Source organism: Phoxinus phoxinus, assembly GCF_949152265.1.
Source record: "Phoxinus phoxinus genome assembly, chromosome: 1".
In the NCBI taxonomy this organism is placed as follows: Eukaryota; Metazoa; Chordata; class Actinopteri; order Cypriniformes; family Leuciscidae; genus Phoxinus; species Phoxinus phoxinus.
This window is the reverse complement of record NC_136876.1, coordinates 38,582,988-38,610,151: the sequence shown is the minus strand read 5'-3', so window position 1 is coordinate 38,610,151 and position 27,164 is coordinate 38,582,988. Positions and strand designations below refer to the sequence as shown.

Genomic DNA, 27,164 nt, shown 5'->3' with positions numbered 1-27,164 from the left:
GATAATGACTGTTTTTAGAGACAACAGACCCCATCATCATGTTGATTATTGATCCCAAAAATGCATGGTAAGGTTCAAAATGAAGACTTAATGAAAAACCTTAGAGAATGATGCTGCGGCTTGGCAACCCAGACTAGACTGAATTACCTCTAGATAAATTAAAACCAGACTTATAGCTTCTCTTCTCTTTTTCCAGTCCACATGCAAACTGTTTATACAGTCCAACTAGAGCTTATGTCATGCGTTTCTGCATTGTGCTGTGTCTTTGATCACACAGAAACAACTAAAAAAAGAAAGGAAGTAAATGTACCTCCGAATATAAAAATAACTGCGAATCTGCTCTTTTGTAAGGGCTGCCACACTGAAAGCGACAGCTGCCAACCTAGAGACATTTACACAAGTCTTTAAGCTCTGCATGTTCTGTACTTTGAAGTCATTTGCATATAAGATCTCAGTAGAAGAAAAAAAAAGGTACAAAGAACCGGAAATCTAAAAATAAGACCATTTTGGCCATTATCCTAGACATTCATCTCCTCTGATTGTTCAGATGTAAAGAGGACAGAATGAGTTTAAAACCACCTCAGCGCTTTGGCAGTTTGAATGCAGTAGAAATGGAAAACTGTAGGTGGTCCGGGTTTGAGACAAATTCCCTCACCGTGGCCGTCAAGAGATAACCGGGGAACAGTTTGATGTGGATTTCACTCGACCGAGCGTCTGTTCTCTGTCCACAAGAGGTGATGATAAACCAGCGAAGGTGTGGGGTTACTCGAAGTCCAGTAACAGACATATGGCAACAGGGACACAGTGCAAACACCACGGGAGTGATGGAGTGAAATTAAATAGTCAGAGGTGATAACAACATTCACACCAATTCAGTGTGAGAGGAGAGCAGTATATTAATATTACAGTTTTTTCTCAGTCGCGTTGGTGCATTTCTCGGATCACAACTGAAATTCTCAAAACTACTTGTACAACCTTCACATCATTTGGTCACTTGTGCACATCATAAAAGCAATTTCTCATAGTTTTGAACGAATTGCAAATGCTATCATCACATGCAATGTTTCCTACATTATCAATTGCTAATGTCATGATGATCAATATATGTTTGAGAATGGTTGAGCTAGTTGTCAAACTGTCAAGCATATTTTCTACACATTTCTATTAGACTTTTTTGTTGTTGTTAATATGTCCTGATATGATAAATTGCATAGGTGAATTTTGAATTTTACACATGTACAGGCCTATCAACCAATGGTCAACCAGTTCTCTAAAAGAGTTCAGAGGTACATACAGTAATTTGGAAAGACAGAGCATAAAAACGGCTACAGATTCTGTCAATGAAAGAACAACAAGGAAACAAACATGGTCAGCAGCCGGGAAGAAGAATAGGAGTAAAGATGTGTGGTGAAGGGGTACGGAGGTAAAACAGAGGAAGAGGTAAGGGGCCAAGATTGTATATTTCTGATTAAATAAGGGCCACTGTTGTGGACCATGTTTTCAGTCATGACCTTTTGGCCGAGGCGGGTCGTAAAGGTACAGCTGAATGCTGGGAGAACAACCGTGTTCTCAATCATTCAAACGTTTAGACACAACAAGTATGTAATCAGACAATGTTCACTATACTGTAACACTGTATACTTTATAGAGACATAACTCACAAACTGTATACAGTATGTGTATTCTCTTTTTCTTTATTAAAGGATAATTCCGGTATTTAACACCTTGAGTCTATATTGTAGTTTGTTTTGGATGAACAAGAGTGGTGGACAACATTTTTTTGACAATGGTTCCTCTCTCGAGTTTTTGACTATAATAGAATTGGCCATGGACCCATTTAACATTGGAGTCAATGGGCATGTCCGAAAATGTCATTAAAACAGCCAATAATGTTCGTTTACAAAATTGTTAAACTCACCGAGTGGTAGTGGTGTTCATTGATGATTATAAACAATATATCGTCGCAATATATGATTCCAATCCGTTTATTTTGCTATAGTGGAACTATTTTTTCAGACACTTCACAACCGTGTAACTTCCGGTCAATATTTGAATATGAAGCGTTAGCACACTCCCGACCACTTGATGGCGATAACCGATGTTTATGTCTCGGGGGACACTCAAAATCGAGCGGGTCCTCCATAATCCACTTTTCATAATCCATGTTACAAGTAACAATTAATGAAGGTTTTGTTTGTTTATTTCGCTTACTCTCCCGGAGCACAGTCGCTCTGCTCGCTAGCCTTATGAGAAACGGAAGTGAGCAAAAAGACTACATCGACCAAATGTAAACAGCCCCCTTTCCGTTCCCGGTAGCGCATTTATATTAACGAGCACTCAGTCCTTCAACAGAATTCAATGGGATTTTACAAAATGACGAATAAAACACGACAGAAACTGTATTTCGCAACACTTTTTGTTTCTGGAACATCAACTAACATCACTAACCACTCGGTGAGTTGCACAGTTTTGAAAACTGATGTTAAAGGTTGTTTTAAAGGGGTGGTAAAATGCCATTTTCACAAGATGTAAAATAAATTTCTGATGTCCCCAGAAGTGTGTATGTGAAGTTTTAGCACAAAATACCCCACAGATATTTTTATATAGCATGTTAAAGTTGTCACTTTTTGAGGATTTGCAAAAACGCACCGTTTTGTGTCTGGCCCTTTAAATGCAAATGAGCTGCTGCAGAGGGCGGGGTTTCAAGAGCTCATGTGTGTGTTAGCAGCTGCTATTACCCTATTTTTTACAGTCTATGCTATTACCTCATGCAGACACACTAAAATGACAGAAACTGTTCTGTCTTTAATGTCAAAACGGAGTCAGACAAAGATGGAGAGACAACATGTAGAATGCAACAGGACGTCTCTGAAAGATTAGTTGATGAATTTATGTTGCTGATGTGGAGTTAACTATCTTCAATTAGCATATTCTGTCATGGTAATCTATAAATCGCTCGTATAGGAACTGTTGTGAGATGCACACAGAGTGACTTTCGATTGCATGTGAAAAGATGGATGCTAAAGTTTGAGCTGACTCACTTCTGTGACAAAATACTATACAAATATTACAAATACAAATATTTGACTTGTTCCCTCAACTGCGTGTTCCCGGGGGCGGGGTTTATGTACATTTTAGACTTGCTGATGTCACTAAACCCGGAGGAATGTCGTGTAGTCCCTACCAGCCGTTTGTTGTAGTCCTTAAAAAAACGATTTCTTTAAAAGCAAATATCTCCCTTTGCTTTGAACTTTGAGCGTTGTAACTTTGCAGATGTTGTTTATGCTCAAACAGCAACATTACACACTAACTAAAGTTGGAAAAGTGAAATCATACTTTACCACCCCTTTAATGACATTTTCGGACATGACCATTGACTCCAATGTTAAATGAGTCCATGGCCAATTCTTTTATAGTCAAAAACTCGAGAGAGGAACCATTGTCAAAAAAATGTTGTCCACCACTCTTGTTCATCCAAAACAAACTACAATATAGACTCAAGGTGTTAAATACCGGAATTATCCTTTAACATTTACTGTAATTTGTTGACAGACCAACAGTAAATGTGTAATGTGAATCCTGTCCAGTCTCTTGCAATCAATATCCCACATTGAGTAATGTGTACATTTGTACTGTTGAAATGTATATATGCTATACAAATAATGTCAGGATTCAGAGAAGGGAGGACCCAGGCGCAGAATGAGCGGGGAGTGATATTTATTAACAAAGACAAAACACAGGCAGGAAAACAGTCCAAACAATAGGGCCGGAGAACAGGCTGGTCAGGGATGAGACAACTCCAGGCTCTATGGCAATGGTGGAAACCAGGGAACCAGAGGATTGGCACTTCTCCATTCTGCTCCTGATGGAGATTTGGTTCCTTGCCACTGTCGCATTTGCAACTTTTTTCCCCACATTTGTTGCCATTGGCTATTGGCTCGCTTAGTTGGGGACATTAAATGTAACATTTAACAATAATATTGATCTTCCTGCATTGACACCATTATTGAACTGAGCTGAACAATGACATCACTGTTTAGAGCGGCTAAATAAATGAACTAAATTAAGAACTTTTTTACAACAAAAAGTAAACAGCACTGAATTTACATTAGCTGGACTGTGATGGTATTTTCTTCTGGAAACAAACTTTGTTGCATTATTTTCCTGTTATCTTTGTAAAGCTGCTTTGAAACAATCTGTATTGTAAAAAGCGCTATGAATAAATGTGACTCGACTTTTAAATAATTGTGACTTGACTTGACACTGGTGAGTTGTAACCAGCATTAATTTGGGCACTAGAGTGGCTTGAGTAATGTGACTCGACTTGACATAGGTGAGATGTAACCAGCACTGGGCAGTAGAGTGGCTTGCCAGGACAGGAGAGTCGATGACCAGGGTAGAACAGGATTCAGGAACCAAGACAAACACACAACAAGACAAGACAACAAGAGTTAACGGAAACAAAAAACGGACGACTAGATAACACAAAATAGACTAAATAATAACTGGCGCTAGCAAAGGGGACAATAAAGTAAATAAAATAAATTATTTCTAGGAATAAGTAGGCCTAATAGGCAACTGGAACTTACAAAAAAAACAAACAAAAAAACAAGTCTGCAACCTTGCAGAGAGATTAGTAAAAGCAAAGATTACTAAGCAAAACTAATTTAAAATCAAGAGAAACCAAAAAAAAACAAAAAAAACAAAAAACAAGGCTTGAGAGAAATAGAATAAAAATAGCCTAAAGATGTGTTAGAATTTAACAAAAAAGGAAATAAGCAAACAAGGACACCTGACAATATCTGTGAGAACCGCAGAGAATTCGGGCTGAGAAGCCTGAATGGGTAAATTGAACGAATCACTTTTTCCGGCTCTGTGAGACAGGAGTAGGCCTACTGGCTGCAAGTTCCCGGCAAAGATTAATCAACTCTCAAAGCACCCGGTGTAGTACCTTAATTCAACAGCGCTAAACGCCCTCTACAGGAGACAATAATAACAGCAACATTTTCTTTACCCACGACAAAAAAGGTAACAATTTAACCATCAATAAACAAATTTTGAAGGCACACACATTTATGAAAATGTTAAAGGGGTGTCCTTTTTCCCCTCTTTTATTTTAACATGTAGGATACATACATTTTTCAACCTACTACACTTGAACACACAATGAACACAACGAACCAGCAAATGTAACAGGTACAGAAAGCGTACTGTTAAAACGTATAGGCCAGTTTATTAATTAACACAAAATGGTTTATTGTCATATGCTTGATATACTTGCCTGAAGAATGAGCGTATTTCCCCTTTAATTGCTGTGATGTCATCATGAGCCTACACAATTTCCTGTTTTGTCTCCTCCTCTTCCTCTTGGCATTGTTAATGCACTGAAGAGGTGAGTTATTTTTGGCTCCTGTTAATCTTAATTAAGCTTTATTTTAATTGTTGCTTTTATGTCTATATCTTCACTGCAATTTATGTAGTGGTGGGCAGATCGAGGCTTCGTGAAACAATGAAACAGTTGAAGCAAATGTGCCATATTGTGTCGAGGCTTCGAAACAATCCGACACCCGTCTCAACGGGGACCCCTAGTGGTCACTTGCAGGTGTTGATCTCAAACAACCTTGACAACGAGCCATTAATTAATTTATTTTTCTAATATGTGAAGCTTGTAACCTGTAGGCTCTTCACTGTGCATAATGTTATTTTTATCTATCTATCTATCTATCTATCTATCTATCTATCTATCTATCTATCTATCTATCTATCTATCTATCTATCTATCTATCTATCTATCTATGTGTCACTATATGTATAGGCCTACTCTGTCGGTCAATATAGCCTATCAGTCAATGTGTAAATTTAAATGTAAGCCTAAATATAACTAAACAAATTGCACTATATCACCAAAAATCCGCTATCTCAAAATCGAACTCCTCTCACAAAAACCCACGAGGTCAAGATGCTTTGACTTCACTTTTATACAGATGTGCGATTGTTTGGTCTGTTCCCGACCCTGTCAATCAAACGCTGATTCGACAGACCAGCCACCTGTCGAAACACTTGTGAAACACTCCGAAGCTTCATTTAGCCGTAGTCACGTGACACGGGTGTTTTGAATCACGCTTCGGATCAGTGTTTCGAAACATCTGCGCTTCGGGACATGTTCGGGACTGCGGAACGTCAGTTTCGCGTCAGCCATACCTAGGCCTACTATTATGTTATTTCACTTATCTGTGTGGTTATTTTTATTTATAATTTTACTATATTTAAGTTATAGTATATTTTTTACTTTGGCCTATAAATGTGGAGATGAAAGCACATGTAAAACAGCCACCTGTTGTCCCGTGTCTGTCTCCACGACGCTTCAAAAGCAGTGCTTTTATAACTGGTGTCGCGAGCCACCGGTTACACAGGGACACGAGGGGAAAAAGGCACAATATAAAGGGGACAGCACATGAGGATCAGGTGAAAACAATCAAGAAGAGGACATGGGGGCGTAATAACGGGAAACAAAAAGGCGGAACAAGAAGAGCACATGGCAAACAATGACTAGTGCTGACACACAACACAAATATGACATGATGTCTCTATATTGACAAGGCTGCCAGGGCAGAACCCTGACAGATAACTATCTTGTTATATTGTGATGGCACTGATATGTTCATCTACACAAATACTTACCTTTGAGAGATGAACTAAGGATTTTGAGCAAGTTACATGCTTTTGCAGTAATCCATTGTGTGCAGCTGTTTTAACGAATTGTTTTGAGAAATGCACTTATTGGTTTGCAAAAGGATGATTCAAGAAATGTACCACAGCGACTGATAAAAACTTTAACAAAGCACAACATCCTGAGTTTTGTTTCTTCATAATTTTTTATCTTTGCAGTCTATTCATAATATCAGGTCAATGGCTGGTCACTGGACCACATAAAAATTACATTGCTGACAATAAGTATTTATTTGTGTGTCTTTCTTGTGAAGATATAACAAAAAAAGCAAGATAGCCTATTTAATTAATGTCCCTCAGTCTGAACTCAGCCTTGTCATGCCAACCATGCATTCTCCGCTTATAATAATTTAGACTCTTCCCATTTGTGACATAATTTACTAGAAATTACATCATTCAGGTCACCGGTGCAGAAGTATCATACGTTTTATTCATATTATTCATAAGGCTTATTATAGTCAGGGAAGGTACTGTCAAGCTAAACAACTCAACCACATCACATAAAATTAAGGTGGAAAATGATTTTTCAAGTATATACACAATGTACTTATTTCAGTGCTGCCAAATGGTATCCTGCACTACATGAGGAGCAGTGGCCATTTTGAACAATAAAAACTCAACCCTATCACACTCAGCAATCAGTATTTATCATTGTTTCAGGGTTGAAAACTTGTGTTTTTCTCTTCATTTATGAAGAATTTTAATAATAAAATAGTAAATATATACTTACCAAAATCATGACAACTCATAATTTTGTTGTAAATACTATTTGATGTAATGTGTCCACTTAAACATTGACATGCATGTCAGAAATGGCAGCCACATCAGCAGCAGAAATGCTGATATGTTGACCGAAAGAAGGGCACAATATGAGAGGGAGACCAAATAAAAAAAATTAAGGCAATTGGCCCCACCTGTTACAGTCTTCAACCCCATCACACTATTCTCAACCTTGCCACATTCATATTTTGGAAAAATAAACAAATCGGGAAGACGATTAAAAATGAAGACATTTATTGCTGATTACCACCTAAGGACTAAAACGATAAAATTGTGGTTTTAGGTAAACACTTTTTTTTTTAAGAGACCACAGACACACAATTTGTCTACTTTTAACTTCAGTCCCATAGAAATGTGAAAATTATCATAAATATTTACATTTGTTATACTGTAAAAAGTTTTGTGTGAAACCACTTTTAAACCAATTACATTTAGTCCATTACAGGGTTGAGAATAAAAGGTGTTTGTTGTATTAACTAAGCAAACAACCAACAAATGCCACCAGGCACACTTTACTGATAGCCTACTACAAGGTTCAAACATAGGCTACATACATCACATCACAGGTATCACATGACTAAAATACAAGCTCCTACTATGGGAGCCAATGAATGCAATGCAACACATGGAAATAAAATACACATTATCCAAATACACCACAGTGTTTAAATCTGAGAAGAAGAAGAGAGAAAAAAAACTTAACACAAGAAAAGTTTATCATTACCACAAGAAAAGGTTACCAATAGCCTAACTGGCTACCATTTTTATGACAATGCCTGAGGTGGACCGTGGGAAAATATGATTTATTGGAGGTTTGATGTGTGCCTATGGTATTTAGAATGACCAAATTCCCTCTATTGACAGTGACCGTCAGCATTTAATAAAATAGAAGCACCTTAACATTCTTTTCAAATAGTCGACCCTTTGAAAGTCATTTAATACTTCGCACACTGGTCACTAGGCTTGCCGTACTGACAGCTCCACATGTCAATCTTCGCTCGCACTGGAAGGCAGCTTCCCCGCCACAGTATGAAGTTCCAGGAGCGCTCGTGCTGACCACTATTGAGAGCTGTCAATCATTCATTCGCTCCTAACCGTCTGGCAGTGTGACGTCGCCCTACTGACCGCTCTACCTGTCAATCATTCCTTCACAGCGAGCGTAAGAAAAAATCTCAGCGTTGATGTGCGCGTGAAACGACTGCTGTCCACAATGCTGTGTATCGACGTAGCATCAGGCGAGGATAACAACACTCTATGTGCTTGAACGTTTTAATAACACGGAGGGAAATAAACAAGAAGCATGGATAAACGCAACAAGAACGCGAAAAAAGATTCGGGGAAGTCTACTAAACGTACAGGGAAACTGTTCCGGAGGAAATCGTTTAAATCTGTGGAAAGTTTGGTGAGTAGGATCTTGAAAAGTTTGGGAAGCTTGGCTAGCGGTGGGGAAACAACCGAGCGGTCCGATGCTGAGGATGATGATGGTGGGTTTGGAGAAAGCGCACCTTGCGCTGGTAACTCGGGACATGTGAAAAAAGAGGACAGCGGTAGCCAAGTGAGGAAAAGTGCCTCGCTTCCCTGCCGTTCCTCCGTGAAAGAGCGACTGTTTTCGCTGTACGGGGACGGGGACAAAACGCCAGGCGCGTTGGGTCTGAAGAACCACGGTAACACCTGCTTCATGAACGCCGTCGTGCAGTGCTTGAGCAACACGGACATGCTCACAGAATATCTGGGGTTGGAGCGATATAAACGGGATCTGTGTGACAGGGGAATGAACGGATTTATCATGGATGAGAACGGTCAGCACGAGAGAGGAGAAGTTACGGAACGGCTCGCGTCTTTGGTCCGAGCGCTTTGGACTTTTCAATACACACCTCAACTCTCGGCTGAGTTTAAGGTAGACTCAACTCATTCAAGTTTACTGTTTTTGTTTTTGTTTTGTTTTTTTCACTTATCTGATACTTTGATCCACCTATACAGGCATCAGGTTCGTCAAATAATTGTATTCAAGGAAGGAACTTCAATATAGACTATAGCTGCTCAAATGCGCTTTGCAGAACTGGAGAAAACAATAAGTCTCCTTAAAGTTCTTCCAGGAACTTCTGAGTTCCAATTAAAAATCTAAAGGTTTTACAGTACAGCCTGATAGCCCACTTCAGAAGAACCTTTTTAATGTCTCCAAAGATCATGCAAATCATAGGCTACATCATTAAGGCTATGCATGCTGTTTTTATGTTTTTAGAAAATGCATGCTGTTTTTTTTTGACCAGATACAGTGTTTATCGAGAATATGTACTTTTAAAAATCAATGTCACACCAGATGGGCCTATTAAAATGCGTGAGTCATTAAAATAGTGAAAATCTTGGAAATGGTGACGGTCGGCACCTGAATTATATACATTCCCTTTTACATTAATATAGCCTATCTATTTAACTTAAAATCTTTTGGACGCGTTTCAGCTTCCCATATATAACTACAAATCAGCTGATGAAGCTTTCTCTGATGTGACCGTTTTGTTCAGTATGCTAGCAAATGCTTTCCCACAGGATGATCTCTTCTAAGCAAAAAATAGATCACGAGAAACTTCCCACAGATAGCAAGCATTATCACCACCAGAGAGTAAATGTAAAAACTAGAGTGCACTCTCAGATAAGCCATCACCACACCGCACTGTCCACAAAGACGAGTACAATCTGGAACGCAAGTCTTATGTAACACTGCTTTCTTAGAAATCTACTACTAGAGTAATACATTTGCTTAAGAAATGTAGACAAAAGAACTTGCCACTACAGTCTTAAAGACAGAGAGGGCAGATGGCAGAAAGCTAATGGTTTATGGTAGAAGTACACATTTCTTCACGATGACAGTTATGTTGCCTAATAAGTCCAGCCTTTGTCATCTTTAGTAATATTGCTAACAAAATCACTCCGCAACCTTGGAATTTCTAGTTGCTGTGTCCCTGATTTGACCTGCACTAACTTTTGAAAAAAGAAACCTTAAAGGAATAGTACACACACGTACACAAAAGTAAAACATTTACAGTGATTTTCTGGAAGAGTAGCTCAGATTTAGCTAAATACCTTCATGATCAATAATTCATCTCCATGAATGTCAGATTTGAAATGACATGAGGGTGAGTAAAAATGACAGAGAGGTGACATGATGAACTAACTCTTTAAGACTTTTAGAATAACATGTACAATAAAACACATTTAACAAGCCATTTATCTTGAGGTAGGAGGAGTAGCTAAAGAAACTAGCAGGTGTGAGAAATCCAGAAAAGATTTCTGTGGAAAAGCGTCATCGAGAAGAGGTGGGAGTGAAGCCATGAGAAACAGAGGCCCATTTCTCACACCCTACTATCAAAAGTCCACAATTACCGGTATTATGTTGAAGGACCTCAGTCTGGGCTGACTGTTAGACGAATGGAGAATTACAAGATCACTCAAGTAATCTTGGGGGAAGACGATTAAATGTCTTCCCCAACACATTTATGGATACATCTAAAACAATACTGTATATTGGCCCACAAGACAACATTAACAGCCTCATCTGATTCAGAGTCTAATGAGTTGCATGTGGTAAATGTAACTTTTTTACAGAGGCTGTCATTTGCTTTTTCCTGTGTTGACAGAGCCCAGAGTATCTTGACATAAATAAACTCGCTCTGCTTCTCAGACGTCTTCGAGAGTTAATGAGTGCCTGACTGAAGAAATTGGGATCCATCTATAAACAATCAAGAGCTCTACACTATAATTTAAGGCTCCCACTGCGCTTACCTTCATTTGCCTAATATCGGCGTCAGTAAAGTGCAATCTTTTTCTAATTAGACTAAAAAGGACCCGAATTATACAGTGACAGCATTACAAGTAGTAGTGACTGGTTCAATTTGTGCAATTTTTGGAAGAGCAAAATCTTGTGAGTTCAAACTAGGGTTGTCACGGTACCAAAGTTTCAGTAGTCCGTACCTAATCCAATACCAGTAAAATGTTGCGGTAGCCGGTACCAGTTTCGGTACCAGAGCAAAAACTGTTGAATTACGTATTTAAAAAGTTGTCCCGTTTTTGTCTTATCCGTTGGTTAGCACTGTCAATCATCGCAGCTTCTAATTCGATCACGCATTTAAATAGGTCTACAGTTGTCAACCCAGAAACTTTGCAGAGTAGGCCTACTTAGCAGCATGAAAAACTCAATTTGTATTCTGATTGTGAATGGGTAATAAACAGAAAGCACGACAATAGCCCGCCCTTTTTAATCACTAAGGCTGTAAATCTCTAAAGCGCAAGCTCAATGAATTCTGCACTCTCGCGAAAACTCATGTAATTAAAAACAAACCTGTCTTAATAATGAATCTCTTGTTAACACTTTGTTGGATATAATGAAAGGATTTGCAAGCGTGCGGCTCATGTTGAACAAAACAAAAACTTAAGCAGATTCTGACTAAAGCTGGGTTTAATTTGCCATGATTTGCCAAAATCTGAAGTCTTTGATCGCTAGTTTGACATGTTCACCACATAGGCTGAATTTATTATTTTATAAAAAATAATAAAGGAATTAAATACTGAAAGGATATAAGGGAATGAATGAGTAAGAATGGTTCTAGGTCTAATTGTAGTTATGACGTAGCCTGGCTAGCCAGACTTACATCAAGATGTTTAGTCTGGCAACTCTCCATAGACGCGGCTTAATCCGAGGGGTGGGATAAACGGTTGTCTCTCAAAATCCCTCTGCACGCAATAGGATAGCGCTACAACCAACCAGAACAACGAAGAAGGTGACGTAGTCAGAGCGGCAAAGATCCGGTCCTCCCGCGGCCAAAGCTGATTCGAAAGACCGCTGTTCTCCATCCGCAGCCGACATTCTTTGTTTTCAAGTGGCTGCCGTCGCAACTCTGTCGTCATATATTAAGCCCGCCCCCGCCTACTCTATACACGATGTGATTGGCCTGACCCAATTTAGGTTTTTGCAGCTAGAAGGTCTATGGAGAGTTGCTAGACTGCCCTGGCTGCAAAATACATTTTGCTGCCGCTAGGGTGCGTCTAGATTTCTAGGCTAGTTATGACGTATAATCAATTTAAACTACTTGCAAATAATGTTTTTATTTTAAAATGTGCAAACATTAATTCTTATTCATATGTCGAAAACGCAAACATTTCTTGTCTCGTCACATTCATTTATGAATTACATGAATCATGATCGCATACTTAAAATTAAAAACGGTGAAATTTAAAAAAAAAAAGTTGAGTAGTTTGCATCCCTTAGTTTATTACTGCCGGTCGCTGTACATTTCCGTCGTAAAACGGTTGTCTAATACTTACATCTTTCCATAAAGTTTTTGTGTTGTGTCAGTAAGACCCGCCTTCTTTGATTTGATTGGCCGTCTCGATCATTTTGACATTGAGTGCTGTTGGACTGCTGAGGAAGAGCAGCCTAATTAAAAAATGTTGTCATCCTAACAACAAGCAGCTTTACTCATTCTACACTAAAATGCTAAAATAAGACAAATAAAATGAGTCTATGGTTAAGTCTCTAAAAAAAAGTCTGAAATAAAGAATAAAAATATTATTCATAGATCAGACATAATCATTGCCACCCCAAACTCCGCCTATGGTTTACTGACAGCCGATTAATGATTGTTGCGATCAGAGAGCGCTCAAACAAACACGAGCAAGAGCGTATGAAAGCAGCGTACCAACTGCCAAACATACGTGTTCTGTTGAATAATGCAACCTATCAGATTTATATTCTATATTTGCTTCAGAAATGCTGGTCGACTTTTTTTGTACCGGCTGGAACCAATAGTACCAGTACGTTTGACAAGTTGGAACTCAAACCAATGTGTTTTTTAAGGGGGGAAAAGGCTGTTGATAGAGATGGTATGTGGTTGATGGATGACAGGCTGGTATTTCACAGATCACAAGGTCATGTTGTACTGGTGTCCAACCATCCCACTCAGAGCGGAGCGCAGCAGAGTTAATAGTTGATGTGAGTCTACATTGAGTCATCAAGTCTGCTCAAGTTAGTATTGGGAATAAAAATGACTGTGTTACTCTATGGGCCAGATTTACTAACAGTTTGCGCTAGCACAAACACTCTTTTGGCGTTAAAAAGGATTTACTAAAGACACGGAGTGAATATTTATAATTGGTCTTCCCACTCCGGCCGTAGATACAGACAGCTACCCCATAACAAAAATCACGCCTAGGGAAAAGTTTTGTACTTTCAGCTATAAGAGCATTGCATTTTTTTTTTTTTACTGTTGTGTTGCAGGTGCTATTTTTTGTGCAATATGTCTATTCATGTGTACAATATTGTGCGTGTTGAATGTTGCTCCTAGAACAGTCAGTGAGTTGTCCTACAAAAGTTGTCCTTTTTTTAAGGACAATAAAGAATTTATTCTTAGCATAGACAGGGTTATTTTTGCGGCTGACCTTATTGCATATCCATTTGTAGGAGTTTCCCTTTCAGACGCAAAATGTATGGGAGGAGAGTATTTAAATAAATCACCAAGGTGATTTACAAAGGTTTGCACTCGTCAATTTGCTGGTATTTGCGCCGCTATTTACCGCCCCCCCCCAAAAAAGCATGTTTTAAACCAGACGCTATTTCGATCAAAACTTAAAATATATTTATATATTGATGTCCCATCCCCACCAATTGGTGCTGCTCTTGCTAGATTGTGTTGGTCATTATGGAAATGATCCGGCTGCATCTGAAATCAAATAAAAAATGAAATTAAAGTCCTGATAATGAATGAAATGTTAAAAGGTCACATATCTATATTAAATTGAATTTGTTTTCCTAGTTATGCTCATCAGTTAGAAATGACTCATGGTGCACGCAATGTCTTCAAAAAGACCATATCCAGTCTTAATAAGCTTTCATGGAAACCCATGTTTCAATTAGAAATGCATCAACACAGGAAATAAAATTGCTTTGACAAATTATTTAATGAGATCGTACACAATTATTTTATCCTTATATTTGGGTTCACTCTCAGGATTTTAAGGAAAAGGGGCTTTTGAAGATCAAAGCTTTGATGTTTCAACTGTCCAATACTATTTAAAAAATATTTGACGATTTAATGGATGGTTCTGGGTACTTTTCCTTACTTATCTCTTGTCTTGAAATATATAAAAACACTCAAATGTTTCTCCAAATGCAGTACAGAACTTTTTTTTGTTGTTGATGAAAAATCAAAAGAGTCTGTGAATATCTATAAACCAGTTGTGTTTATTCACAAGAGGATCAAAAACCCCAAAAGACACCAATAAATGCATGGTCACATTGTCATTGAAGGATCTGCTTTCATACTAATACTAGTTTTGCGCACAAAACACTCAATCAAGTGCAAGTCAAACCTCTTCAGGCTGAGCACTCATTGACGAAAAGAAAGCTTTCTTTTCCTACAGTATAAAACTGACAGGAATCCTATCTTTTAATACCACTATAAGTGGAGGCCTACATTTCTCAAAGCTTTCACATATACGCCATAGAAATTTCTCAGGAACAGGATTTAAATAGTCTACAGTGACTAATCACTATTTGTTAGGCTACATTTTATCCTCCCAACACAAGCCTTGTGACCTTTGACCTTTCTTTATATATAAATATATCTATTTCTCTGTGTCACATTCTTTTAATTAAAAGGCGCTTTGAATGAATTGTTGTTCCTCTGAATAACTCCTTTGAGGACAAGGCATCTAGAGTAGATGGGTTTAAACTCTTTGACCACATGACCCACTTTCTCACTATATGACTAATGTTAAGATTATTATGTTATCTCAGTCCTTAGGCCTAGGGCTTCATATTATTATCTGCAATTTGCTTCCAGCTGCTAGATTGAGTTCGTATGGTTAATGCTGCTGTAATTAATCTTTATGTCACTCAGCATTAAAATTATTATTCTAAATACACCTGACAATCAAGACTATTTTAAACTGGATTGAGAATATTATGTGGACTAGTAAGACTTGTGCTGCCTTCAAGTTACTTTGGAATGATAATTTTTACTAGACTAGCGCACATAAACGTTTTTTTTTTGTTTTTGTTTTTTTTGTCATTTAAAGATAAAAGACTGACCAAAAAAAAAAAGTAGTTTATGAGACATCATATACAGTATAATATAGTACCTTACTATATATATATATATATATATATATATATATACATATATATATATACTACATTACACATTTTTTGAAGAAGGTCTCTATGCTCACCAAGGTTGCATTTATTTAATCAAAAATACAGTAAAAACTGTTTTATTACTATTATATTCTTTTAAAATGTTATTTATTTCTTTGATGACAAAACTGAATTTTCAGCATCATTACTCCAGTCTTCATTGTCACATGATCCTTCAGAAATCATTCTAATGGGAAGATTTAATGCGCAAGAAACATTTCTATGGAAGCTTGTCAGCCACAGAATAAAAAAAAAAAAAGAAGGTAATTGCGACTTTTTATCTCACAATTCTGACTTTTTATCTCAGAATTGCGTGATAGAAAGTCATAATTGCGAGTTATAAAGTCAGAATTACGTGAAATAAACTCGAAATTCGGAAAAAAGGAGTCAGTCTTTGTCTCCTCAGAATTGGACTTTATAACTCGAAATTGTGAGTTTATATCTTGCAATTCTGACTTTATAACACGCAATTGCAACTTTATTTCACGCAATTCCTTAGAATTGCGAGATAAAAAGTAGCAATTATCTTTTAAAATGTTTTATTCTGTGGCAGAAAAAAGCTTCCACACATTGATTATAATCAATGTTGAAAACAGTTGTAGTGCTATTTAGGGTTCCCATTCAGTCGGTCACTTTCGACGCACTTCCTTCTAGGGAACGAGGGTTACATACTCAACCTAGACGTATTTGTTAAAACTGATTTTCTTTTCTTTTTTTCAGAATTCTTTGATGAATAGAAAGTTCAAAGATCAGAATTCATTTGAAATGGAAATCTTTAACTTTAATGTAAAGCAAAAAACAAACAAACAAACAAAACAAGCAAAAAAAAGCGCAATCACAAAATTTCATCAGATTTTTTTTGTGATCACAGATGTGATGACGATTCTTCAGTTATTCATTTACACAGTTGTTGTCATGATCTGAAGTGAGAGACATTATTCACTGTATAGCAGAATGCAATTGACATCCTCCGTCTGGTCTCCACTGCATCTCAACTGCCTGTTCTGAGTCAGATCCACTGCGGCTGTTATTCAATAACTCCAGGATTTGTTTTTCTCCACATTCAATAGACAACTCAGGATTTTATATATGGTGTGTGTCGACTGAATAAAGGGATCATGTTCAATACCTTTTTTGTGTTATGTCTATATTAATAGACAATCTGACACTAGTATTTGTGTGACCTTTATCTTGTTTCTTGTCTCCAGATGACCGTATCTAAATATGGTACTCAATTCCGGGGGAATTCACAGCATGACGCTTTGGAATTCCTGCTCTGGCTTTTGGACCGCCTCCATGAGGACGTCAACTCATCTTCAACCGTACCCAATGGAAATAACAGAAGCAAACCAACTGGCAAGGTAAGCGCGTGTCTCAGAACCTGCCTAGGGCATGAAACGGCATGAAAGAGATGAAATGATGCAACGTTCAATCTCAAAAAAATTTTTTCCCTCATTATATTATTATACCTCAAACCACAAATCATCACCTGAAAAATCTACAATATGTAGATAATTATTTTACAGATCAATAAGTTAGGAGGAGTTACCAATGGCTCTTCTAAAATCCCATATGGCCAAACAGCTGTTACCTTCACAATTACCACGACTTGGCAAGGTGAGAGAGTCTTGTCTACACACCCCTGCCACCCATAAACAACACATCTGCTTATGAAATATGGAGATTTGTGCCAAGCGCCACAGCGTGCATTGAGATAGAGTGGTCTTCTTGTAAGTAACCTTGGCATTACCAAGATGAATAGCTTTTCAAAGTGGCTGTGATTCTCACAAGGTGATATTCATGGGGACTGAAATTGATTTGAAACCCATTGCATTTTGAAGGTCTACATGTGTGCAATGGTGCAACTCATCTTGGACCTCAAATGAAGCCACATCACCATGGCAGCAAGTTGCAGAATCTTCCGCTATTATTGCCACTCGAGAAGAAACATGCAATATGTTGGCCTACTTGTTTTTTATAACATTATTCTTAAACTGCATTAGTTTACTACAAAATTAGTTTTCACATTATTATAGCCATTATCACTGCACCATATCTCCGCTATTAGTGTTTAAAAAAAGAATAGCACTGATACTAGTTATTTCTTTAAATAAAGCCACTGTCTTATTTAGAAACAATTTTCAAACAACTAGAGGACGCAGGTATAATTTTCTCCATGCGTAGAGGCCAAACATTTCCAAAAATCTACTTTCAAACTAGCAAAGCTGCTCTTGTCGGAAGAAAGCCTAGATGCTATTTTTAAAAATCACAAATATGAGTAGCTGAAGTTCACTGAACATTACAGGAGCTTTCATTGTAGACTGCTTCTTTGGTCAGATGAGGTCTTTTGGCAAAAAACTTCAGAGATTGAAAAGAAACCATTCACCACTGTGAAGTACGGAGTTGACAAATTAAATTCAAGAGATCATTTTGATGAAAAAAGTACGCATTTTAAACAGTATACAGCCAGAAGAACAGTTATGCAGAAATGCAAAAATGTCAAGAGGGCTGATGACAGGAAATATGAACAAATTAAGTGAATTACCTAAATTTACGGTTTTTAAATGTATATGCAGCACAACAAGCCTAAAAGACATGCAATCCATTTTAAAAGCTTTAAAAAAACTTCATATATTTAGATTTATAATAATTTAAATCCAAAGTCTAATATTAATTGTCAAAAAGCATTATTTAGGTGGCAACAAGTGACTGTCTTAATGATCATTTAAACTGTTCACTGTTCATTTATTCGTTCAATATGATAAGTCGCTGAATCTCAAACGACTGTTTCAAAAACACTGATAGGCTCTGGAACAAAACAAGTGACCATGTTTATGAGTGAATTATTCAATCACTCACTCAAATGATTTATTAAAAAATACAGATACTTTCAGGAACGAAACAAGTCTCTCGCTTCTTTATGAGTGAATCACTGAATTGGTTTATTAAGAAAAATGGACATTCGCTCATGGGCGAAACACCACCACTGTGTGTTGTTCAGAGATGTGCAATGATTTTGCTTTGGCTGAGGGGCCGTTTACACGACACAATTTTAATATGCGTTTTGGCCATTAATTTACAAAACGTCGGCGTTTTGGGGGCCTGAAAAAGCGATTAAAAAAACTGGTTTCAATGTGCACGTATTTTAAAACGATGCCGTTATCGTCTCTGTGTAAACTACAAAAACACGAATTTGTGAAAACGGTGAAATCATGTGCATGAATATTACGTGTTCAGTCTGTAGGCACGTAGTGTTTCTTTAAAAAGTGTCATCGCCAACTACTGGCCTGGCAGCGGTAGTGGTTTTACCGGATCCTTGAGGGCGGGGATCGTTTTGACCGTGTTGTCGCCTGTATGCTAGAAACTCAAAGGAAATAATTTTCCATTTTTAGTAGCCTACATCGTTGTCGTGTAAACGTATCCTTAATTTGACCAGTTTGACATAGTCCTTAGTTTAACTATTTGCGCTGATGGAGCAAATGTAACTGGCAATATCTTGTCTAACACATAAGTTAAATAAAAGAATACCCTTAAGGCCTTTAAAATCGTCCCCTGCTGTATTGACATTTTATAAATGACATTACAGAATTCATATTGAATTTGCTGGTGATAAGTATTGTGCTAGCTTAACACTAGCTCAAAATGGCTTTTAGCACACAAACATCATAATACGCCTACGATTTTCTTCCGTTTGCACCATGCTAATTGTCTCTTTTTGAACTCAACAGTGCCTGAATGGTTATCAGATGTGGTTTGATGTAGTTGGTTTTGTTCGCTAATTAATAATTTGTTTAGTGACACAAATTTGAACCGCTGCTTAGTGATGAACCAAGATTTGAGTCTTTGATTTTCTGTAAAACTACTCATTTAATCTACAGTCTGGTAGCACAGCGGCGTACTGTCTTTAATTGATGATCTTTGTGTGTATGTGTGCGTTTGTGTCACGAGCCGGTTCAGTTCCTCTGGCTACGCCTGTGGCTACAGCCTGGCTTATTATCTCCGAGCAGTACTTTCATCTACTCTCTGTTGATGCCCTTTTTGACTCAACTTGATCCATTATTAATAGCCCTGCTTTTTTTCCTTTTAAGATACGTGCCTATGTAGGCGCACAGATAGAGGCTTGTGGTATAACGCTATAGGAACATGGGATATAGTAGTCTTAAAGCCATTGCAAGGTCAGTAAAAGAAACGGCAGTATTCAGATTGATAGTCGGTGTTGATGCATGTGTCAAGCTGCTATAGAGATCTGCTTTTCACCTGCAGTCAAACATCTGAACAACAACGAGATAGCCTTCACAAAATGATTTTTATGGGAGGGAACCTCTAAAACCCATTTCTATCCAGGTACAAAAACCTCGTCCTGAAGACCAAACCAGACTATATTGACTGCACTGGTTCTTAAAAGCTGGGGCAAACTTTCCATCCAAAGGTTGGCCACTGCTCATGCAGTGACAAATAGATAATAAAAAATCAACTTATTAATTCAAAAATTCTAAAGTAAATTTTGTCACTTTTCCAAATGACAAAGAAATAAATAGTTAAAATGATTCATTTAATTCATCTTTAATTCAAAAATCCATTTTATATATTTTTTTCTATAATTAAAACTTTTTTCTTTTTTTTTTACTCTGATTCGGATCTCAATAAGAATAAGGATGGTGCCTCAAAATGCCTCATTTATGAGTCAGTACACATCCTAAAAGGAGCATAACCCTCCTTCATACCAAGTATGAAGACAGCCAGAGCCCAGCGGACATTTTCAGACTCACTCTTGAAGACTTTCATTATAAATGTATTATACATGTGTGTTCTAATGGAGGTTGACAAGTGCATGCCTGTAAACAAACAGCTAGATCTATCTTTCCTTCTCTCTCTCACACACACACACACACACACACACACACACACACACACACACACACACACACACACACACACACACACACACACACACACACACACACACTGACCCCGAGGCCACTGATTTTTGGCATTCCCTTCACTATGTTTACTGGGTATCACTCTGGAAACAGAACTGGTGTGAAGCCATCTCTCAACTGAATGAAAGGAAGCTTTTGTGAACGAGTGGATGAAAGAGACGCTTGTTCGGGACATATGGACTGAAGGAGAGCGATAGAGAGAGGTGCAAACCCCCTCCTGCAGCCCTCATAGAGGGTTTAAATTAATTTACAGTGATGTCATTATGACTGTGTCCAAAATTCTTACAACATTACACATTCTTTTTAATCAATCTGGTTATTACAGTAACTCTAGAGATGGTGCCATCTGTCGGTATAGATGGCTGTATTTTGTCATCGATGGACCACACAATACATACAGTGCTGTGGATAAAAACAGGTTGAAATTTAGGCTCAATTTTAGGCTCACCTGTTTACGGACAGTGAAGCAGCAGATGTTATATAAAGTAAAATTAAATAAATAAATAAATATAAAAAAACACAACCACCCATTTTCCAAACTGCTTGTCGTGTTAGGGTCAGAATAAAATAAAATAAAAATAAAGTTTTTTTTCTTGCATAACTGCAAACCTGCATATAATGTCTAAAGAAGTTTGTCTAGCTTTTGAAAGCCATCATCCCAGCAGTTTGTGAGGCCATGGGACTGTGAGTTTATTTTAATTTCCCCCCCCAGTCTCACTTGATCAATATAACAGTAGGTCACGCCACCTGCAGATGTTTTCTGTTGACTTCCTTATTGCAGTATACATAACATCAGTAATGTCCATGAGTCAGAGTTCAGGAAGCTGCTGGAGGTCTTCTGGTGTGGAGGAAACCACCTACTGTTGAACATCTGCGAGACAAAGGGGCTGGTGTTGGACATCTGGGGGATATCAGGGGATTTCTGGAACTGCCCAGGGGGAGCAATCCAAACCTGAGCAGCAAACTGGGCTGACCAGAGAAAGGTTGGCGCGGGCTGTACTGAGGTGGGCTTTTCAACTTGGCAGCACCAGAGATGTTCTGCTAGTGGCGCAGGTGTTCTTCTGTCAGTTTGGAGAGCAAGACCAGCTCAGGAGATTCCATTAACGTGATCTGATAACTAGGCATACAGATTCAGAAAGTTATGCACAAAATAAATACATTTTGCGTTATATTTTTCTCACTATTATTTAATTATTATTATTATTTTTAATATTATCATTATTATTTAATATATTAATTTGTAATAATTTTTATATATATATATATATATATATATATATATACACACACACATATACATATTTATTACAATATTTCATTATTATTATTTGTGTATTTTTTGTATATATTATATTTTGTGTATAAATTATTTTAAATTTTTTTAGTATTATTTTAATTATATATATATATATATATATATATATATATATATATAATTTTTTATTATTAATTCATATTTATTTTTGATTTTTTTTTTTATATATACCCTCACCCTTGAAGATGCAAGTAAAGTGTACCAACCAATCTCTTAACTTATATCTCTATTTTTCTAAAAATAACAGAGTAAATAATATTAAATTGATTGTATACATCATGTTGTTAAGTTATTAAAATATAGAACTAATAATATTGAAAAAAAATGTAGAGCATTTTGTCAAATTTATTAATGCTTTGTAATACTCTCAGAATACTCTTGTGACAAAGTGATACTGAGAAGCGACATCACATCCTTCCTTTCATCGGAGTTCGTTTCCCTTTCGTTCCGTCACAGGTGCCTCGCAGAGGTAAATACACTACATGAAGTGCCCCTCATTATTATTCATTTCACATACTCTCGGTTCTCCCTGACGAAGTCTGAAAGGAAATAAACGCTGCTCTGCATCCAGTTCTGAAAGCTTGCCAAGAGCTCTTCTCCGCGGAGGACTAGCTTTTCTTTCCCCTTCTCTCCCTTCATCTCGGTCTCTCTGTCTCTCTTTGTGTATTTGCCCATTGGCATCTCCATAGAAACCAGCACAAGGTAGGAAGCCAGAGTCTCACAGCATTGCTGGATGAATTGTTGCCCAGCTCTAGGGAAAGACACAGAGGGAGAGAGGGAACATTGAAAGACACTTTTTTTTTTTGTGCACGTCCTTATTGGACTTTCTATTCTTAGCTCTCGCTTAGCAGAGCTTCACTTCCTCTTCCTAAACAGATGGGGAGATTGTCTGTTTGCACAATGTTATTGATCAGTCACACTAATGAGATCTCCCCTGCATCTAAACACCTCAAATATTCATTTGAATCATTTCATCTGAACACAAACCAAACAAACAGGCGCAGGATTGCTCTAACTTATGGGTCTGGGTTTTCAACTAAAATTCTGATGGCAAGTACACACATATTTGAGTAGCCACTCAAGTATACTGCTGTACAATTATTTGAATGATTTGCACCTACTATTGCAGTATCAATGTTTTCCAGATAACTCCACCATTTAATGACATATAAACAAAACAAATTGTAGTCGTTCACTTTATATGTCTCTTCCTGTCTAATGTCTAGCCAGTCTTTTCTTGGAGGCTCTTGGCCTGATAAGCCACAAAGGAAAACATGGACAGATATTGTGGAATCCAGTCATAAAACAAAATATTTTTTTCGATAACACGGAATTTCACATATTTCTACGATTTTTGGATTAATCAAAGTAGGCCTTCTCTAAAATTGTTGCTGCAGGTTGATTTTTCTTTTCTTTTGGTTGCTAAAGGCATTGGGCTAGTTGTATTGTACAGACCTGGCAACCCTGCCTATAGACTGAACACATAATCCACATGCACATGAGGTCAACGTTTTCACAAATTCATGCTTTTGTAGTTTACACAAAGATGTAAAGATTATTATTTTTTTAGTTGAAAACAGTGCTGTGTAAACGGCACCTCTGAGTTTCATTGTGTATTGGGCATTCACTCTAAGTATTTACTACAAACCGCCAAAATAAAAGTTTGGTTTAACTTCAATTATGATATATCTGTTTAAAAAAAAACCTATTGTGTCAAACCTTTTTTTTAAATAATAAAATATTTTGATTAAAATGTAATCAATGCTTTTTGATTATTACATTTCAATTAAACAGATTCCAGAAAGGATTAAATCCAGAAAAAGTTAAATGGAAAGCACGGAATAAAAAAATAAAAAAACTTTATGAAAAACGAGTCAAAAGTCTGGTTCCACAAGACGAGTTTTGCACAAAACTGGGATTTTTAAAAATAATAAAGTATTGTGGCAGATTTGCACCTGACTTAAGTTAAACCGGCTGTCCCAGACACCTATGAATTTATACTCTATAAGCATACTTGAATGCCTGTTTGAGTTGGCCGACGTCTCAATCTTTTTTAACACATCACTCGGGAATAAGTTCTCTAGTGCTCCGCTAAACACTTAGAATAGAAGTAAGATCTCTAGTGTCTAACGGTAACCTACTGCGCAGCAATAATCAAACAGACTCCAGACAATCCTTCGAACATGCTTTAATATCGACCAGAGGAAATTTCAGAGAGAACCCCAGCTCCATCAAAAATACAACAGTTTATAAATACAAAACACAGCCAAATAGCATGACATACTACTCATGATCATAGTTTCATTTTTCTTGTATATGATTGGTTCAATTTGTGCAAAACGGCACCCACTCACACCCTCGGTTACTGGCAAAGGAAATTTAGATATTAAAATCATCAGAACCATGGGGTTGGTACACTGTAAAAAATGTGGCTGCGATTAGTTAAAATTTGTTGAGATAACTTAAATATCCAACTTAACCAAACTAAACTAAATTTAACTAAACTTAATATTTTAAGTCAAGCTTGAACACATACTTTTTGAAGTTGAAACAATGTTGGATTCTAAGTTGTGCTAAATAATCGCAGCAATTTTTTTTACAGTGTAGTTCATTGTTATTTAGTTGTTGATTACTCAATATGGGACTGTAGAATAACTGTCTAGCCATGATATATTCAGAGTTTCCTCTCTTTTGAAACAACAACCCTGCTAAAAAAAACAACTGCTGATACATTATTATTCTCAAATATAAAATTTTAGGCCTGTAAAGAGAAAGAAATGTTAGTTCATGGTTAGTCTTAATTCCCACTACAGCATCAGGAAACATCTCAACTATTCTAATAGATATCTAAGAGTTATATTGTCCTGAAACGTATCTGGTTGCCCAAGTAAGAAACTATACGTACAAAAATATATTTTAATCATTAATATAAAGACCCTTCACAATCATAAAAGGGCAATCTCTCTTTGAACATTGTCTTGCAAGTCTTGAACTATGTGGAGTGATACAGCATCATCCTTCAGGCAAAAAGACTACCAGAGGAAGGAGGTGGATATCATCTATGATTTAAATAGTGTTTAGATCTTGTAATTACATTTGAAAGGCGCACATGAAAACACTCTTGAATTGGTATAAACACCGACTCCCCTCAGTCAGCATTTGTTCTCTGACACTAGTCTTTCCATCGTTCTCTTGCTTACATTCTGACTGAACAACGCTAACATTAGCAAGGCAAACATCCACAGCTCCAGACACATCATTTAACAACTGTCTCTCACAGACTGACGGGTCATAATTATTTTTAATTAAATGCCTGCCCTGTTTTACCACAGTATATTTACATAGTAAATGCCTAATTTCCTAAAAGGAGGGAATACAAACAGAACCATGCAGATGACATGCACCTAGATTAACTCATTCGTTTTCCCACTTCCTCGTGGAATTGCGCAGAAAACTTTTGGAAGACGTGGAAGAAATGCAAACAACAGTGATGGGGCACATGCAGTGCCCCCTTTATTTGGACATTTAAACTGCACACAAAAATGTCTGAATGCCATAAAACAAATTTTATAAAAACAAAACCAATGAGAGATGCACAATATTAAAATTCTGGCTGATAAAGACAAAAATATATATTTTCTAATAAAATGTTTCATTAGTTATGGCCGACATCCAATAAATTATTTTTTTTCCCAATAAACGATCATCCAATAAATGCCATACCATTTTAACTAATAAAATAAAAAGCGTATTTAAACATGACATTATTATTATAATGTACAGTATTGAAATAATATCTATTTTGAGATTTACTATGTTAGTGTTATCAAATTATTAGTGTTTTTAAAGATAACTAAGGAATAATGAAATATTGCCAAAGGTAAAAATACAGGAAATAAGAATTTACAAACCAATACCAATGTATTAAATGAAATAATTAAATGCATAACAGTTGTTATGCATCAGTAAAAATAATTTTATATTTAAAAGTTTTTTCTGGAAGAGCGCTTTTCACAATAAAATTATTCATTTTATACGGTATGTTCATTGTCTTTGTAATTTTTAACCTAATTGTTTAAATCGTCAAGATATTTAGAATAAATGCCACTTGGTTTGATATTTTGTTAATTATTGCAATGCCATTCATGCATCAAGTGTGGCTTGAGCTTACAAATACTTTTTAGGGACACTGCTGTAGATTTACTCCATTACTCGCTATAGTTATTCCTTGTAGAATTGCTTAGACTAACATTTTACAAGCTTTCTATTGTAAGATCAGTGCAAAAATAAAGTAAATGAGAGAGATCTCCTGTAGGGCATAAGTAGAGGTGCCATTCTTCATCCCTTTCTTTCCTTTCCATCTTTTAAAAGGGGGGATATTTTTAGTTTGGAGCCCAGCAGGTAGTCTTTCTCTGAGAAGTGGGATGTCCATTATATATTAATGTATCCGGTGTATGTGTGGGCATGTGTGTGTTACTATGTTTAAGCGGTTTAAAAGGCTCTTTTTGCTTATATGGGCCATGCTGTGTTGCGGCCGCTACAACAGATGCACTGAATCTATCCCTCCACAAGGTACGCATCCATCTGTCTGATCAGGGTTATGAATTATTCATCTTAATGCCATTACTGTGACAGCATGTATTGCCTGACTTTACTTTTTCAGGTAGTTTTCAAACATATATCTTCACAGCAAAGTGCAGTTTCCTCTACATATATTTGATGGTTGTGACTGATGCCACTTAAGACCGAAGAAGCATGAAAGACTGGACAGGAATTAGGATTTAGGAAGCTTAGCCAAAATTACCTTGGCAGAGGATAGAAAGTAATGATTATGAGAACAAATGATGAGAGTAAAAACTGCCTGCTTCACTTATTTGCTAATTTAAAACACAATTTCTCCCATTCATTTTTAATGTCGCAGTGCTTTAATTAAAAGGAGACCCGTGCAAGCTTGCAGAAACACATGTTCTGTATATGCTAATGATTGCAGAACAAATCTACATACTGGCCTTATTTCAATTTATCAGGGGTGCGTTTCCCGTACAACTATATAGCTCACTGCTTAACTACCATAGTACGATGCATCGTTGGAGAAATCAACTAGCTAGTCACGAGTGTTTCCCGAAACCGAATGTCGTAAAGTATCGTTCAACCACGTTGGTTTATGACGTCTCGCACGTGGTGGACTAATAACTTTTTTTAATTAATCTGT

At 37.0% G+C, this 27,164-nt stretch overlaps 1 protein-coding gene across 3 annotated transcripts in view; it reads left to right on the top strand.

Moving 5' to 3' along the window:
- Positions 1–8,474: 8,474 nt before the first annotated feature.
- Positions 8,475–27,164, top strand: part of usp43b (ubiquitin specific peptidase 43b) — a 97,813-nt gene continuing 79,123 nt past the window's right edge. The window contains exons 1-2 of one of the 3 annotated variants that reach the window (XM_079610870.1): positions 8,475–9,406; positions 16,906–17,058. In XM_079610870.1, coding sequence (XP_079466996.1) covers positions 8,810–9,406; positions 16,906–17,058 — 750 coding nt within the window. In that variant the 5' untranslated portion in view covers positions 8,475–8,809. Of the gene's footprint in view, positions 9,407–16,710; positions 16,790–16,905; positions 17,059–17,246; positions 17,315–27,164 lie in introns of those variants that run through there. The other 2 variants (XM_079610871.1, XM_079610872.1) reach the window with 2 other exon arrangements.